Source organism: Acartia tonsa, chromosome 1 (assembly GCF_053477335.1).
Source record: "Acartia tonsa isolate MP-2025a chromosome 1, ASM5347733v1, whole genome shotgun sequence".
NCBI lineage: Eukaryota > Metazoa > Arthropoda > Copepoda > Calanoida > Acartiidae > Acartia > Acartia tonsa.
The window spans coordinates 16,583,274-16,601,398 of NC_137260.1; the positions used below are offsets into that span (position 1 = coordinate 16,583,274).

Sequence of the window (18,125 nt, forward strand, 5' to 3'; positions counted from 1 at the left end):
ACTGTACATCATAAAGATTTATGAACCCTTCACTCTCATTCGTTGGTTTAAAAAAATTTAGGTTGTCTAATTTTGTCAACCAACAGTTTTAATCATCAGAGCGGGTAATAATTGGTAATTGGGGATGTACATAAATTTATCGTCCATTGTCTTGTCCCTCTTGGTCAGGTTGGGCTATGCAGTTTATATGGAAATAAACGTGCTTGTTATGTTTACTTGTAAATCTTGTTGCTATGATTATTTAAACAAAGACTTTTTGGTGCTCATAAAATGTAGCTAATTTTCTTAATTTAACTTATTTAAAAAGGAATAATTAAAGATCATTAAGCAATACTTAGATCTAATTTACATTTAAAATTTAAATTGAAAATAAGTATTTTTTTGCATTATTACATAAACATAAAAATGTTAATAAGCATATCTCTAAAATATTCAAAATATAATGAGTTAAAGATAAGAATAAAGTTGATTCTTTAGGTCATGTTTATTGCCATATTACATTAAGACATTAGACTACTGAAGGCTTTATTTCTAATGTTATTTTATGTCATGAAATATCTCTAAAACTAAACTTAATAAGTGGACCAATATTGCGCAAATTTTAATGTTTGTTTATCAGGCAAAGAAAAAAAGTTTATGAAAAAGGTAAATAATACTATGTTGTAATAGAAACCTTTTTCCCGCTTTCTTTTATGTACATTTTTTATTACACTTTTCCGCACTTTTAACCAACAGTTTTTATTTTTATTTCTGTCAACAAAAAATTGTTTGTAATAGATTTAAGGAGCATTTTTTTGTGAAGAAAAAACAAAACAAGACATTGTTTTTAATTGGTTTAAAAGTTAAAATATCCTTACATCCCCTTTTAAATTTAGGATGACCACTAACTAAAAACCTCAATTTCAATTTTGGTTTTGGGGGAAGAAAGGGTTGTGTTACTAGATTAAACTAATCAATATTAAATATATTTTTAAGGAAAATAATACATTCTATCCCTTGTTCTAACTAATTTGTATTAGAAACTTGTTTGAATAATTAGTTTTCTTCTCCATTGTCCAATGCATCTGATTCCTTATCAATTGCCATTAAAGCGTTAGAAATATTTTTCTCCATTACATACCCTGGTTTTTAAGAGTTAGCTACATATGATATTTATCCTCAATTGTTGAATCCCTATATCCCAGGTTTCTAACTGGTTGCTATTAAGAAAGAGAAGAACTTCGCCTGTAGAATTCAAATATACTACGCCTGTGGTTTTTGCAAAATTTGCGTGGGGAGGGGAGGGGGGTGTTGAAACTCCCCCACCCTCCATCTCGCAATCTCTAAGGAATGGGACAAAATTACTTCTTCTTACCTAAATGCATCTGTTGGACCCAAAAACAGGGAATGGATGAGAAAAAAAAATAATTTTCACCCTCTCCCCCCCCCCCCTCATTAATATGGTTAAATTTTGCCTTTGGTTGTCGGTAAGCATTTTGGGGAGGGGAATTCAAAATATATTTAACCGTTAATTTTTCTTTACCTTCCTGGTTGGACTGATAGTGGTTTCTGAGGAGGGGGGGGGGGGGTATTTGCACCCACACCTTCTTCCCCAGAGGTGTTCTGATTGAAGAATTATAGTGGTTTAACTTTGGTAGAGGGTGAGGGGGAGGAATCTTTAGGTGATATAATAGCTTTAGGAAAGGAGGGAGGGGGTGAATCCAGAGGTGATATTATGGCTCTAGGGAAAGGTGTGTAAGTGAATTGGATTTACTGATGCAAGCACAGATTGGGAGTGGCCACAACACAGCAAAAAAATTGTTGGTTGTAGCTAACTATTAAATCTGGTAAATCCTGAATACTTATCCTAAAGAATTACATTACTTTTGTAGTATTTTGTTGATTTAAAAATACCAACATTTTCTTCATATGTAATGACTGATTTAATATTTTTTTTCAGGTATGTATGAACATCTGCAAAATTGCACCTCCGAACCAACGGAGGAAGACCCCCCACCTCCCCCTGTTTCTCTAGATAGGTCATAGGATTGCAATTCGGTGCTCTTACAATTTGTTCAATATTTTTAAAAAGCTAATTACATGTCTCTGCTTTGAACTTTTAAAAGATAGCGTTTTAAAAGGGAGTTTCTACTAAGGGTATTAAACCGTTTTAGCAATAAGTCCTTTTTAACAGTTTTGTCGGAGCACTTTTGCAATTCTTACCCCCCAACCTTCCATTCTCTCGTTAGAATGCAATTTCTCCCCCCTCAATTTGTTGGTTTGCTTCTTTCTCTTTTTTTCCCTCTCTCTTTCTCCTTTTATCTCTCTCTCTCTTTCTCTCTCTGTATTGGGTTGCTTTTAGTTGCTAAGGATAAAAGTTATATCAGGATAAATAGGTCACATAGAATATGTTTGCATTTAAAGTGTTCCCGCATTTCCAACAATTCTTATTGAAATTATAATTAGCCAGGGGAATACAGATAGGTCAGTGAAAGATAATTATGAATTTACTGACAGTCAGGGATGTAAGGGATAAGACGAAGAATTATATATTGATGTGGAAAGGTTAGGACACGGCTGGTTTGTACAGTCTAATCAAGATCAAATAAATGACCTTAAAAATTTTGGATACTAGGTAGTATGATTTAAAATTACAGTCTAGTGTCCCTTCCCTTACCTCACTACTTTTAAATTGAATTGCTATTCCCTCGGTTTATATGTATTTGCTTCATTATAAGAACATATGATTTTACTTAGCTCTTTTACCCCCCCCCCCCTCCTTCTTACCCCCCTAAATTTTCCTATAATATGAAACATGCAAAAATAAAATTCAAGATTTAAATATTTTTTTTATTAGTTTTTGCTCTTAATACATCTTATAGCCGTTAATGTATTATCAGAATTGCGTTATTTAATGCTTAAGGTTGAACTAAATGTGGACATAAGAATTACAATTTCTTTTAAAGCGATTTTTATGACAAAAAAAAGTTTATATTTTGATAAATATTGAAATTTCTCAAATTTAGTGTGTTTATGTTAAAGTCATGTATCAAACTAGTTTTAAACATTGCGGGCTCATGTGTTTTTAGTAGCAAAGCTTTTCTTTAATATACTTTGTCTGTCTATTCAATATTCATTTCTCAGATGTTTTTTACTGAGGTTATGGGTTGAGTTTATTTAATGGATAAGACAATGAACGATATTTTGATGCATGTCTTTAATGTTTATAAACAAAATTATGGGTTGAAAAGTTAGGATACTGTTTGTTAGAATTAACCAAAGCACTCAAAGTTTTTAAGCTAATGTATGAGATGTACTTGATTTAAAACTTTGGGCACCAGTATAATTTAAAGTCCAATCTCCATTACATTTATATTTTTTCTTGGATACTTATGGATGCTGTCATCCTTGCAGAATATTTTTGTTTATATTAAGTATTTATATTGATAAATGGGGTACAATTAATAATATCTCGTTACTTAACTTGAAAATGTACTTTTAATACTGAAAACTTATATTTTATAAACATGAATTTAATAATATTGAACTATTACTCTAAGGATTTTACTCCAATGGACAAGACAATGGACGATAAATTTATGTAACCTCCATTACGATGAACAAAGATACCCCTTTAGTTAATTAAAACTATGGTTGGAAAAGTTTGTAAACTAAAGATTTTTAAAAACCACATTAAGAACAATAAATAAAAGATACCAATGTATTTTTAAAACTTTGGGGACTATTTTAACATATTAATGGATGCAATTTTTCTTAAAGTTTTTAAGTTCATCTATTTTTTTCCTCCAGTATGCATTCCCTTCTGCAAATATATCCCATAATCGAATAAAAAAATGTATTAAGTACAGATGTATATTGCATAACTCAGACAACTGCTTGGGTCCAGATTTAGGGACCTCATTTTGTCTGCTAGCAAATTGCTCTCTGCGATTTTGTAGCGACTTGGCTGGATGTTTGGTTGATATTTAAAGACCCAATTGAAAGTCGGTACAGGGTCTACAGGGAGGGGACATACAGTTATTTACCCCCCCCCCCTATTGTTTTATTCTAATAAGTAATTATAAAAACAGCATAAATAGTTCCCTTCCTTCCGCCTTGCTTTATTAGCATAAATAAACACTCACGCCGCCTCTAATGTTTGTTATTTTGTCTCTTTGAAAAATATGCATTAATTCGCGGAAATTATTGCACACTGTATTATAGCTGTTGTGAAAACTTTTAATTGAAGTACTAAACTGATTCTGAGATAGTGTCACAGCAAAACAGTCAAGAAAACTCGCGGTTACTCTATAATATGTCCGTAGGTACATTCCTAGACTAGTAAAATCAAACAGATACTAACCTTAAAGCATATTTGAACAAAAATTATATTGGTCTCAAAAATGTTGAAAAACATTCTCTCATTCGGCGGCTTAAAAATTTAGGGTAATTTTATCAATCATAATTGGGTTTGACAAACGAACAGTGTTCAAACTTTTTTTTTACTAATAATTTTAATTAGAAAAGGGATAATTTTGCTTAGGTATCCTAATTGGGTTTGTTCATCAATAAATAGTACATCACATCTTCTCCCTAAATTAAGAATTCTTTGAGTTTCTGTTTTAAAAGGTTAGGCTAGTCGTGTGAAATCGATTTTTATCGACATTTAATAAACACTAAAATGTTAGAAGAGACTTGTTGTAAAAGCGGTGACTACGACACCACAAGGAGTTGTAACCCTGCATTTTACCCCAGGGAGAGGGAGGGGACATTGGAATTGGAGTTACACTAGTACCCAAAGTTTTATAAACTCCTTATAAACTTTTGGTGATATTGATTGATTGGTTCCGAATTATCATTATTAAAAACTTTCAACCAATAATTTTAATACCTAGATGGGGTGATTTTGTGTATCATCATTAGGGAATTTTATCAATTTATCGCCCATTACCTATCCCCAGGTTAAACCTTAGTTATACAGTTGACATACAATTACTTGTCGACTATACGTGGCAATTTATTTCACAAGGGATACGACAATGGCCATTGAATTAAGGTACATTTCCAATGATTATAAAAACTGCCACTGTAGAATAAGGTTATTGATGGAAAAACTTTTCTCGTATTCATTCGAATCCGGTGGATAGGAACCGGTTCTCATCCATACGAAAAAAACTATGTCTAGCATCGTATTATATCCAGCTTTCTACGAATATAGAAATGTACAATCATAAGATTAAAACTAGTTTTTTTAGCCCCGAGGTGCGGAAAGCCGTTTATAATACGATACGAGAAATAACTATTACAAAACTTTGGGTACCAGTATAATTTACAGTCCAATATTCTGTTAAAAATTAACTCGACAACATGTTGAGCAAAAAAGTACAAATACCTTTTAAAATTACATTAATATTATGTAATATTTAATTATAATTTTTATAATTGAATAATTGTATAAATGCGTACATAGCAACTGAATAATTATACACTTTTATGATCTTTAACTTTTCATTCTTATAATAACAAGGATGATAAGTACATTAAAGCGAAGCTAAGTATACCAGAAAAATTGGCCAAACGGACATGAAACAATATGAACTCAAGATGGACATACATAACTTTTAGACTTAAATATTAAGATACCACGCTTATATCAACCTAATATCATACCTAATTTCCTTATATATCACTACTGGATGCTATGCCCTTGGCTTCCAGGGGCTTTGTATTAAAAGGGGCAGAGATGTCGTAGAAAAAAACCCTTCTCAAGACTTATGTCTAAAAATAAAATGGCCTAAAACCAGCATAGAACCTTTCTTATATATCTTAGACAACAAATACCTTTATAGTTTATATAATTGGATATCACAGATCAAATCAGTGGTAACATATCATGTCTAATTGATGTATCAAGTATGGACGTACGGACATTTCCTAGGTTATAAAGAGGAGCTTCGCAGATGAAAATATAAAATTCCCATCGAGTAATAATACATACTTTTGTGTGAAAAGTATTAGATAATGTGGGTGCTACGCGGAAACTGCCAAAAATTATATATTTTCAATGGTATTGATATTTTTGTTTGTCGAGTCTACTTTATAATTATTTATAGGTATGTCTGGTCACGACCGTCTTATTCGTGATTTGTTGGAAATAACAGCCAAAATTAGACTATAAAGATGACACTTTAAACCTTTTTATTGAATCAATAATGTTTGTGTAAATGCTTTGCTGTATAATACTTCACTCTTCTTTTATTTTCAAGTCATCTTGTTATTATATTACTGCGCTGATTATAAAATAGTTATCCTTGTTTAGATTCAACTAAATTATCTAATAATAGATTTATTATTACTTGCATCTTACGCAAGATTATCAAGCACTCTAATAAAGTGAAACTTGTAACTGGCTAAAAATCGACCCACCCCCCTTTCCCCATCCTTTACACTTACACAGGATAAATGACCAATAAGTGATGTCCATGTTAGCAAACTAAAATGACGACATGTAATAAAATCCACGTATATCTTATATTCATTAGTTTAATCAAATTTTGACCCAAATGTATAAACATTTATAAAAGTTATTAAATGAAAGGGGAAATGATTTCATTAATAAATGTACAACTCTTATTCTTCTGTTATTAATCTGGTTGCCTTGCAATACAGCTTAAAATTATATAGTAAAACTTTTCACAAAATTCAAATTTTGTTTAATAAAAATCTATTTCCTCTAAAAAATCATTATGATTATTTTGAACATGGTTATATTAATTTCGTCCTATTAAAGAAACTCACTCAATTGCTTTTTTAAGATTAATATCGTAACATTGTAAAACAACCTTACTATTATACCCAAACAACAACTTTATATATATTTTATGTAGCTTTATTACAAAAGTAATGACTTCATTCAGCTCCACTATAAATTGAGGTATAACCTTATAATTATTGGTATTCTGTTTAGGTGATTTTAAAGGACATGTTAGGCCTAATTTGGTATTTTTTAAGGTGAAAGAAAATTTGGGTATAGTCCTTTCCACGACATCCCTCCATAAGGAGCGATTCTTCGTATTTTTTACAGTAGCTTTTCTCCTATTTCTAGCCCCTGCTGGGGGCTCTAACCCTGCGGGGCCAATTACCTAACCCTGTGGGGCAATCACCTAACACAATATAACCTAACCTAACCTAAAATAACCTAAAAAAAGCCATTTTAAAAATACGAAGAATCGCTCCTTATGGAGGGATGTCGTGGAAAGGACTATACCCGAAAATTTTATGATTTTTAACTATTGTTAAAATACCTCTATAGTGCAAAATAGCCTTAAACCTTACCAGGAACTGCACATACAACTTCCCTAAAACTAATATTAATATTGGTTTTGCGGTTTTAGAGATATTATGGGACATACTCACATTCTATGGAAATTTTTTTTATCTGTTTAAAAAATTTAGCCTAGGTACACAACATATATTATGAACATTGGGGAAAAATCCATTTTAAATAATTTTATTTATTTAATATTTGCATCAAATGCAACTTAATATAAGTGGGTTAAAATCAAGAAATACACCTACACAATACATGAATAAAATAACTGTATATGTATCCCTTATTCATGAAAATGATAGCCCTTATTAATCAGAGAATACAGAGAGAGAGGGGACTTTGGACTCTCTTTTACACTAGTCCCCAAAATTTTATAATAACGTTATCTTATTTGCTGGTAGTATAACTTTGGGGACTTCTATTAAATTTTAATTGATTGGATCATTAGGTCGAGTTTCCAAACGTTTCAACAATTGATTGTAATCTACAGAAGGGGTAATTTTGTCTTGTCAACATTGGGGATGTTTATCAATTTATCAACCATTGTCTTATCCCTTTTATTTTTGTGCCCTTATTAATCAGGTAGAATATAATATTTATGTGAGCTAATTAATATATTTCCGCTCTATACTATCATCAAAAGTTATCATACAAAATTGTTAAAATTATTAATAGCGTAATTTTAATGACTTTTTAAGGACTTTATTATAAAACTTTCAAGCTTAAGGGGGGGGGGGTGCTTTGGTGTTTAAAACCCCCCGGGGGGGAAAAAACCCTTGGCCGCCACAAGTTTCAAGTCATCATATTTTCAAAGCTTCATTATTATTTCATAAATCGTCTAAATTTTGAAAACTACAAAGTATAAATTAGTAAATCCTTTTTATTTAAAACCTTTAGTATTTGCTAAAGGGAAATTTACTTTAAAGAAGAAAAGAAACACTTTATTTTCTCTTACCCTTAATGATTCTTAACGTGATTTATAACCTGAAATCACAGTAAATATTTCTTCATATTCCGACCTGTAACTCTATTGATATGTTTAAGATAATTTGTTATGGAAACCTTCCCTTGTATATTATTAATGAGCGTGTTAATGATGATAATGAAACTGCAGCGAATAATGACGCACTACATCAATTATATTTGATTTACGCCGTCTTATTAGGCAGGGAGGCAGTGGACATTGGACTGAAAATTATTCTGGTACCCAAAGTTTTATAAACATTATCTTTTCTTCGTTGGCTTAAACGTTGTGGGTATTTTGATTAAATCATGATTGGTCGGCCAAAATAGCCACAAATAACTTCAATCTACAGGAGGGGTAATTTTGTTTATCAATTTTTCATAATATGGTCCGTGTACTGTAGCTGTACCTCACACTGTTCCCTTAAAACAGCCAATGAGAAAAGGTTATATAACATTTTTTATAGCTATCGTTTCTTATTGTTTGAACCTAAGAGTAATGGGATAGGACGAGACTATAACCACTAAAGCGAGTTCAAGCTTAACGTCAATTAAAATGGAGGGCATTGTCCATAAACCACAATTTTTAGGAATTTTGCGACAACACTTAATTTTCCTACTCTGCTATTCTCTGTCATGATTTTGGTGTGCTCACACATCCACAAATATTCTAACATTAAATCAGCAGATAATTATATTGTTAACACAGCACAAACGGCCATTTCTCCTTAGCTACAAATTCATCACCAAACTTTACCTTTAATTAGTTTGGTATTGTGTCTTTTTTTGCGAATATGAAACACCAATGCGGATGTAATAATATGCGGGCGTGGATGCACACCCCCATGATTACACTTAAGACATTTTTAAGCACCTATTGTTCTACACAGAATGTCTGATTTACTGTATATTTTGGGGGGTTTCAAAATTATAATAAAATTTTTTTAATATATGATCAGAAATTATTCATTTTCACAATGAAGTTTATAAATAATGTCCAGTAATCTTAAAATTTTCTAGTAAATTTTTTTAAAACAACTTTATTTATCTTTAACCCCCCTTAACCACCTGCCCCCAAAGAAGGCCTCTTGAATCCCCCCAATATAATTTTCTAAATGTCTATTTTGTCTATTAAAGAATGCAAATCAGCATTTTCTATTTTTTATTTACAGCTAACAAGCAAAGTACAAATCGCTTATGCTCCCAACAAAAATACCAAGAAAACATTAATAAATAAGAAAAAATCTTCGAAAAAATTTTTTTTTAAACTGTTTTTAACCTATTTTTAAAACACATATCAAAAATATACTATGACACCAGTAGAATTAAACTGCAGAGCCTAAATTTGAATTAAGTCCCCAATAAACTTTTTTGAGGGGATTTAAAAATTAATTTTACTGTTGCTGTGGTCTTTTTTGATCAGAGAAAAAGGTCTTTTTTTATTTGGGTAAAATTCGTAGCTTTTAGAGTGTTTTGCTTAATATATATAGTATTCTGGTATAGAGTAAAATTAGGCCTTTTGATTTCATCTAAATTAATTCATTAAAAACTTAATTCTTTACAATATATCAATGAATTAACTTTATCGTGCTTGTTTTCCATCACTTATTTAAAACACAAAAAAATTGGCTTAAAATTGGTTAAATAGAGAAAGATGACAACAAACGTTTACGCAATACAACAAATTTTTTTTTGTCACATATACAAATATGACAAAATATAAGATTATTCAAACTTATTTTTTTAAATATTTTTAAAAAGCATGTATCTTTTATGTGTATAGTTTCATTCTTTTCATTTTAATTAAATAAAAATTATTTAACTACATTGGAAATAAGTCACTTTGTGAAAACACTCTTTTTTGAATTGTAAAAACTGAAATGAAACAAGGCTTCTAATTGGTTCAGACTTCAGAATAATATGTTTTAATTTAATGTTAAATTTCTTCTATATAAATTATTGTTTTAGAAAAAAATTATTTGCATCGAACAGAGTAGAGTTTTTATTATTGTATTGATATAATCTGAATCACATCAAATTGTTCTGTAAGAAACAATTTAACCCCAAACTAAAAAATGCTTTTGCTTCCATCAAAATGATCACAGCAACATATAAAATTGATTTTTAAATCCCCCCAAAAAAGTTTATTGGGGACTTAATTCAAATTTGGGCTCTGCAGTCTGATTCTACTGGTGTCATAGTATATTTTTGATATATGATAAAAAAATAGGTTAAAAACAGTTTAAAACTCTAAAATTTAAAATTGCTCTAAATAAAACTTCATAATAAATTTTGCTATTCTTTTAAATTTGAATGGAATATATTCACTACTTTTTTGTAGAAAAATACTTGAAAAAGTACATACGCCAACAAAAAAAAAATATGTTTAATGTAAATAAGGAGGAAGAAACTTTAGACTGTAAATTATAATGGTCCCCAAAGAAATGTAAAGTCTTGATTAGTTGTTTCAAATAGGCCAAGTCAAAACTTATGAACCAGTAATTTTAATCTACAGAAGGGCTAATTTTGTTTATCATGATTGAGTATGTGCATCAAATTATCGATAGTTGTCTCAGTATAAAGAATTAATTAATTTTATTCTATTTGTTTTTATTTAGTTTAATTACATCTTACAGAGTTTTACTTTTCCTTTATAAAAATATAAATGTCCTAGACTCCATAAAAATATTAAGCTGGACAAAATATGCTTTTATAACCTTAAAAAAAGGGTATAGTATTACACCTTTTTGTGGAATGTAAAGCCCTAAAAGTTTTAAGACAGAAAAAGGCTTCTTGAAAAAATGTATTAGTGTTAATTGCAACATATTATGTCTTGTCTGATATTGTTTTAAGTGTTCTAGCAATATCGAAAATAAAAATATAACATATAGTTCTCAAAAAAAAAATTAAGAAATATTCAATATTTAATTGCTTTTCAACTTGTAATAATAACCTTAAAATCAATTTATAAGATTGACTATAGTCTAAAAGAATCTTTAATAACCTTTAAAAATCTTTCATTATACAAGGGATTAAATGCTGTTTTTGTGACTTGATACTATAAAGGAACACCCCGCGTCTAGACATTTATATACGCTTTATTATGGGCGTCATATTTTTACGCAAAAAAGTGCGTCGTTAAATATTTAATTATCTTGCTGAATGAATTAATAATTAAAATATGCTGTGTATTATTACTATGTTCTTTGTATTGTATGCAATTTTAATGGAAGATTTTAAATTTGTAGAAAATATTTTCATTTTCTTTCTTTCTTTTAAAATAGATACAAAAAAATCCTCCCATTAATAAAAGAGATATAATCTCGAGTGACAACTTGGCAAGGTCTTCCTATTCTGTGTTGCTTGTTTTTTTTTTACATGAAAGGACAGTAAATCTTTTTTTATTTCAAAAAGGCATCTGTTTTTATGAACACTTATCTTGTCATAAATTTAAAAGACTTCAGGCTAGCGGCGAGACAATACCCTTTGATTGAATAAAATTTTCATACAATTCCTAATCAGTGGCGTGCGAAGCACTTTGTCTAGGGGGGGGCATTTTGAAGATTTTGTAAAATTTTGCCCCCCCCTAAATCAAAGTGCCCCGGGGGGGCACTTTGCTTTAGGGGGGGGCATTTTGATTATATATACTAATTTTAAATAAGGGCGTTTTAAGGGGTGGGATTATTTGATTATGGGCCTTATAGTCCTTATCTCTTCTTCCCCATCCCTTCCCCCATTTCTGTCCCCCATCTCTCCCCCCCATCTCTTCTCCCCTATCCCTTCTCCCCCATCCCTTCTCCCCACCCTGCAATGACTAAAGGGATGGGAGCTAGAAAAAAAAACCAGATGATAATTCAACCCCCCCCCCCCCCACAACAAAACATATTCATATTTTATGGGTGGAAATGGATGTTATAAAATCTCAGCAGGAAGGATGATGAATAACCCCATTAAAAAAAATTAGGGGGGGGGGGGGAGATAAAAACACTCATTTTGGAAATAATTTACCAAAATTTACCTAATATGTACAACTGATTTCAAATATTTCTTTATTGTATGACAACAAGGCCGGATGAATACATCTATAAGTAGCAAAGCACAAAAATTTATTGATAAAAATACAGACAAGAAGATTCAAAGAGCATTTGTTGAAATAAATATATATTTTAGGTAGAAAAAGTCACAAATCCTTTTTCTTGTATGTTGTGTGATGACAGTCAAAGTAAATTACATACTAGATGCTCAGAACAACAAGAATTTTTTTTGTTTGATATTATAATCCACAAAAAAATTTATCATACCATAAAAACCAAAGATATAAAGAACTATGTTAAAAATAAGAATAAATACTTGTCCTTTTATCTACAGATATAAAAATCTCTTGGAAATATGGAAAACTTTGGGGTATAGTCTCTTTCGTTGCAATGCCTCTTAAGGGGCAGTTCGTTGTATTTTCACAGTAGCTTTTAATAGGTTATTAAAGGTTAAGTTAGGTTAGGTGGTTTCCCCGCAGGGTTAGGCAATTGGCCCCGCAGGGGCTATAAATAGGGGAAAAGCTACTGTGAAAATACAACGAAACGCCCCTTAAGAGGCAATGTCACGAAAGGGACTATACCCGAAATTTGATTTTGATACCTTTATCTAAAAAAATTTTGTAAATTGGACCAAACAATGGGGGAATTGTGAAAGATACAAAAATAGCCAAAACCGTCCTAGAAAGCAGTCCGAACTCAATGAATTTCTAATAGTTAATTATACTCCATAATGATGGGAATGTTAACATTAAGTTTTAGCCTTCTGTCCTTAATTGCAGTTGAGAAAATCACATTTCACTCTTAGTATTACGAACTGACAGCCAAAGTGAACTATGGAAAAGCTAAAAAGTCAAATGGCACTTTAAAAATCTGTCAATTTTTCATGAAGTTGTGTTTCCAAAAATGTATTAGAGACAACAAGAGTGACGTATTTTATATAGTTAGGAATATAGAGTGTAGTTAGTTTTAAGGGTATTTAATGAAAATTGCCATAAAAAAACATGTCTTTTTGTAAGGGTATGTACACAAAAAAATGATAAACTTATCCTAAACATCATATGACATAATTATAGTTATTCATTTAGAAAGACATACAGTGTTGAGAAAAAGGCTTAGATAAATATCAACGCTGTTTCTTTTTTATATAAAATAACTTTTCGATTAAATATTTGATGTTTATAAATGTTTTTGTAGAAATAACAACAAAATATACAACATAATAAAAAGCAGAAACCATTTGGAAGGGCGCGAAGCATAAATTTTTTTCTTCAAATATGCAGGGAGGGAGGAGTTATTGGGTTTTTTCTTACACTAGTCCCCAATATTTCATATAAACATTTTTTTATTCGTTGGCTTAACAACTTTGGGGACTTAAATGGAATTTTGATTGGTTGGTTAATTAATTTGAGTTTCCATACGTTTCATCCAATAATCGTAATCTATATAAGGGGTAATTTTGTGTATCATCATTCATCATTGGGGATATACAAAATTTCTTTGGTAAAAAGTTTATATTATACAAAATAAAATACTTCCTATTACCTGGTTTGTTATGTTCAGCAAAAAGAGATTATAACCTAATTTCTACACTAAAAATTTGGCAAGGTGAAATGAATAGTAACTGTATGTTTTTTTTGAGTAAGTCTTGATTTTTTTTTTTGGAAACTTGGACAGTTTTGCTTTTAGTAGGGTAGGGGGCAAAAAGGGGCATTTTTGTTTACCAGGGGGGGGCAAAATGGGGCATTTTTCAACATTTAGGGGGGGGGCAGGGGGGGCGGTGTCTAGGGGGGGGCAGGGGGGGGGGCGTTTTGGTCGCTAGGGGGGGGGCGATTGCCCCAAATGCCCCCTTCGGTTCGCACGCCACTGTTCCTAATCATTAATAGTAATTATTTGAGCCTGAATTTAGCCAAGGTATCATCCCTTTTCTCAAATCAAACCACAAAAACTGAAATATTTGAGAAATCCATTTTTAACATGTTTAGTTTGATGTGGTAAAAGACAATGAAGCCATAATGTTATCAATCCCAAATATATCTTTTCTCTCTCGTCTTGATGAAGTTTTGTTTGTTTACATTATAAAACTTCTAAGATTTATAATTGAGGCTGATACATACAATTAAGTTTTGTACTACACAAAATATAGATTTTTGTTTGGTGGTTTCCCTCAAAATACTTAGTCGAGCTCAGAACAAAACAAAAAAAGATTTTCAGTTTCATCTTTATTTCATGTTCTACGATTGCAATAAAAAAAGATTTTGCATCCTCTAGTTAGAGAGTGAACAATGTTGCTTAGATTAATCTTCATTTCTTTTATTCCTACAATAATTATTAGCTATCAAAAGCAGGATTTTACACATTAGAATTGGTTAAAAGTTTGAATTACAACGAATGTTGCAAAGGAAAGCTGCAATAAATTATTTTATTGCAAAAACTGTCCCCTGGATCCCTGCAGGTTGAATGGTAAAAATTTGCACTTACACCTTTTAATTACCCCTCTCCCTGGGAGTAAAAATATATGCATACATATTAGAGTTAGTAATAGAGTAAGCAACAACTCTCTTTAACTATAGGGTTACTTTATCAATTATTAGAGTTAGTTATAGAGTAAGCACACTATTCAACTATAGGGTTACTGTACCACATACTAGAGCTAGTTATAGAGTTAGCAAAACTCGCTTTAACTATAGCGTTACAGTACCAAATACTAGCGTATGTGAAAAAAAACCTACATAGAATTAAAACAGCTGTTATCTGGGATAATAAAAGGGAAACAAATATTTTTTTTAGTTAGAGTATTGATTGCCTAATATTTTCAAGTCTAATAAAATATGCAATTTTTTACAAAAGTTAATGTCACAACTACAAGACATAAACCTAGTGCAAACATAATTTTACAAGCGCAACAATTCATTTCTTATATGTCTGCCCTTTTTTATTGATTTTAGAAGCGTGGACTCTTTGTAACTAGGGTTTGTTTGTTAGTTCGTCTTTCATAGTTCAAAGTTCATTATAAATGTTGTGGTTAGGGGGTCATTGGATAGTAGTTTTCTAACCATTTATCTTGTTCGTTTTGAATTTTGATTAATTGGTCCCAAAGTAGGTGTGACAAAATTTTAACCAATAATCCTTATCTACAGAAAGGGTAACTTTGTTTTGCCTCAATAAGCCCTATTTCATAGGATTTTTTTAAATTTTAGAATATTTTTAGCGTGTTGATGCTTTGCTATTTATGATCATTTTTATCATTGTTTTTGTAATTTTTTGTTAACAAATTCTGTTTATTTTAGGTGTTGAAGAAATGGTTGTACGACCACAGATACAACGCTTATCCTAGCGATGCCGAGAAAGGATCCCTAGCTAAAGAGGCTGGTTTAACAGTTTTACAGGTACACTTCTGTTTTAGTAGCGATGTCACGCTATACTTATAGTTTGCCCATCTGTATAGCATTTATAAATTCTTAAACACTATATTAGATTAGTGAAACGTAGAAAAGCAAGTCGTAACTCCTCTTTGCATTTTATTTTTTTATAAGAAGAATTGAACAAAAAAAAATTAAGGCTATTTATTCCAGGGGCGATTTCTCTTGGTACCCTAACCCAAAATATTTATGACCGTTCCCTGGACAAATAAAAATCTTCACTTCGAAGAAGAACTATATCAGTTCATCAGTAAGCAAGATCTTATTCTAAAAACAGATAAGCTTCCTATTGCTTTTATATAAAATTAAAGTCATTTAGACATGAGAAAAGCGTTTAACTAATCAGCGCTAGTAATTTCAAGATTTCTCCGCTTTTGTAATCCGACACATAAATATTATTGTTTCAAATATTACTGCTGGCATAATAAAATTATTACATTTAGGTCATATTCTTTTAGTTTATAAGTTAAAGAATTCTAAACAATCAACATTAAAAATTCCATTGATTTTACAACTAATTCTTTTTTTAAAAAATTGTACTGCGTATTATTTATTTTATTAAGTAGGTACATTTATGAGGGGAAAATAGACTTTTTAGTCCATAATAGTCCACAAGTTTTATAATAACGTTTTCTTATTCGTTGGCTCAACAACATTATGGACTTTTATTGAATTTTGATTGGTTGGTTCATTTAGTTTGGTGTCAATTATAATCTACAGAAGGGATAATTTTGTGTATCATTATTGGGGATGTACATCGGTTTATCATCCATTGTCTTATTCCTTTAGATTCCTTATTTATCCATTTGTATAGGTGTGCAATTGGTTTATCAACGCTAGACGCCGAATTCTGCCTGAGATAATCCGGAGGGAGGGTAATGACCCCCAAAGATTTACAATCTCTCGGAGAGGCACCAGAATCAGGTAACTATTTATTAATGGAAAACATCCACAAAAATATTTAAAATAGGTACTCTAAATTGGCACTTGAAGGGGGGTGGTGGGGGGTAAGCTGACTCTTCAATTTAAGTTTTCAAAAGATGGTGGCATTTTTTTCCATGGGTAGTTTCTCTGTGGTGATTGGAGGTACCTTTCCTCAAAATAATTATAAACTTTCCCTGAATCTATAAGAAGCTTCACTGCAACCATATCGGTACAGCAGTTAGTGATATTATATATTATGCAATAGACAGACAAACATTCTATTACTTTTACATAAGAATTTTATTGTTTCAGATCAATTGAATCTCGCATAAAAAATTTGAATAATGTAAATAAATATGAGAAAAGTTGGGTTTTATTATGCGCTCAATATGTGCATGGGAATTTAATACAAAACTGTTCAAAGTTTTCCTCAAAAATTATTTCTTTAAGTTTCTCTTCTCTCACTTACTGAATAACTCATTCTCTAAGAAAGATGAAAACCATTACATTTTCATAAAATTTACTTTGGATGTGGTTTTTTTTACCTCTTGTTTGCTCTTTTCAATGTTTATGAAAATGAATTTTAGCTATAAATAAAATATTCTGTTATGTATTCACACCCCCCAATGCATTATTTAAGACTATGGTATAAAATATGAATAGAAATATCTCTTACACCATACTTTACTTTAAACAGGGAGGGAGGTGACATTGGACGCAAAATTATTAAACTAATTTTTATTTGCGGCTAAAAAACCTTGGTGGAGTTCTAAATTAGTGGTGTTCAAAAATTAATTTAATCTATACAAGGGATAATTTTGTTTAACATCATTAAACAGGTATTTATCGTTCATTTGCTTATCCCTTAAGATCCCTGACAATACAACAATATTGGGAGAAAAGGAGAGAGATAGGGAGGGCAATTTTACATCCAGATTACAAAAATACAAGAAGGGTGGAAAAATTTTTTTTGATTTACCAACTTTTATTGTGTTTGACTTATTTCATGTGTGGTGTGATTTTGACTATAAAACACATAGAAGTAACACCCATGTTTCAACCAACTCTTTTATTGCATGACTATTTTTTTTTTTTTTTAAAGAAGACACCAGCTTAGGGCCCAGGCTTTTACATTGAATTAAAATTTTTTCATAAGACCTTTTTTCTCCATTTCTATTTTTTTTTTGTTGGTTCACACTGTATAAAATGTTTATATTTTATTTTGCTAGATATTGATAATATATATTCAAATATGAATGCCGGCACTGCTTTTTATTCAAAAAGATGCATTTTCCACAAAATATGCCTTTTTTTAAAAAAATCTGGAGAAAATTTGTACTTTTTCAGGAAATATTAATTTTCTTTTCCTTGTGGTTTTTTAATAATTTAGTCTTAATGTTGTAGGAATGGATATATTATTACTTGGATCTTTCACCAGATTTTCATGTTCTCTAATAAAGTGAAACTCGCAGTGGG

General features: G+C 30.8%; 1 protein-coding gene across 1 annotated transcript in view; it reads left to right on the plus strand.

The window, feature by feature from the left end:
- Nucleotides 1-18,125, plus strand: part of LOC145313821 (uncharacterized) — a 104,028-nt gene that overhangs the window by 50,561 nt on the left and 35,342 nt on the right. The window contains exons 4-5 of the mRNA XM_080153461.1: nt 15,594-15,692; nt 16,540-16,649. Of these exons, the coding sequence (XP_080009587.1) occupies nt 15,594-15,692; nt 16,540-16,649 (209 nt within the window). The remainder of the gene's footprint in view (nt 1-15,593; nt 15,693-16,539; nt 16,650-18,125) is intronic.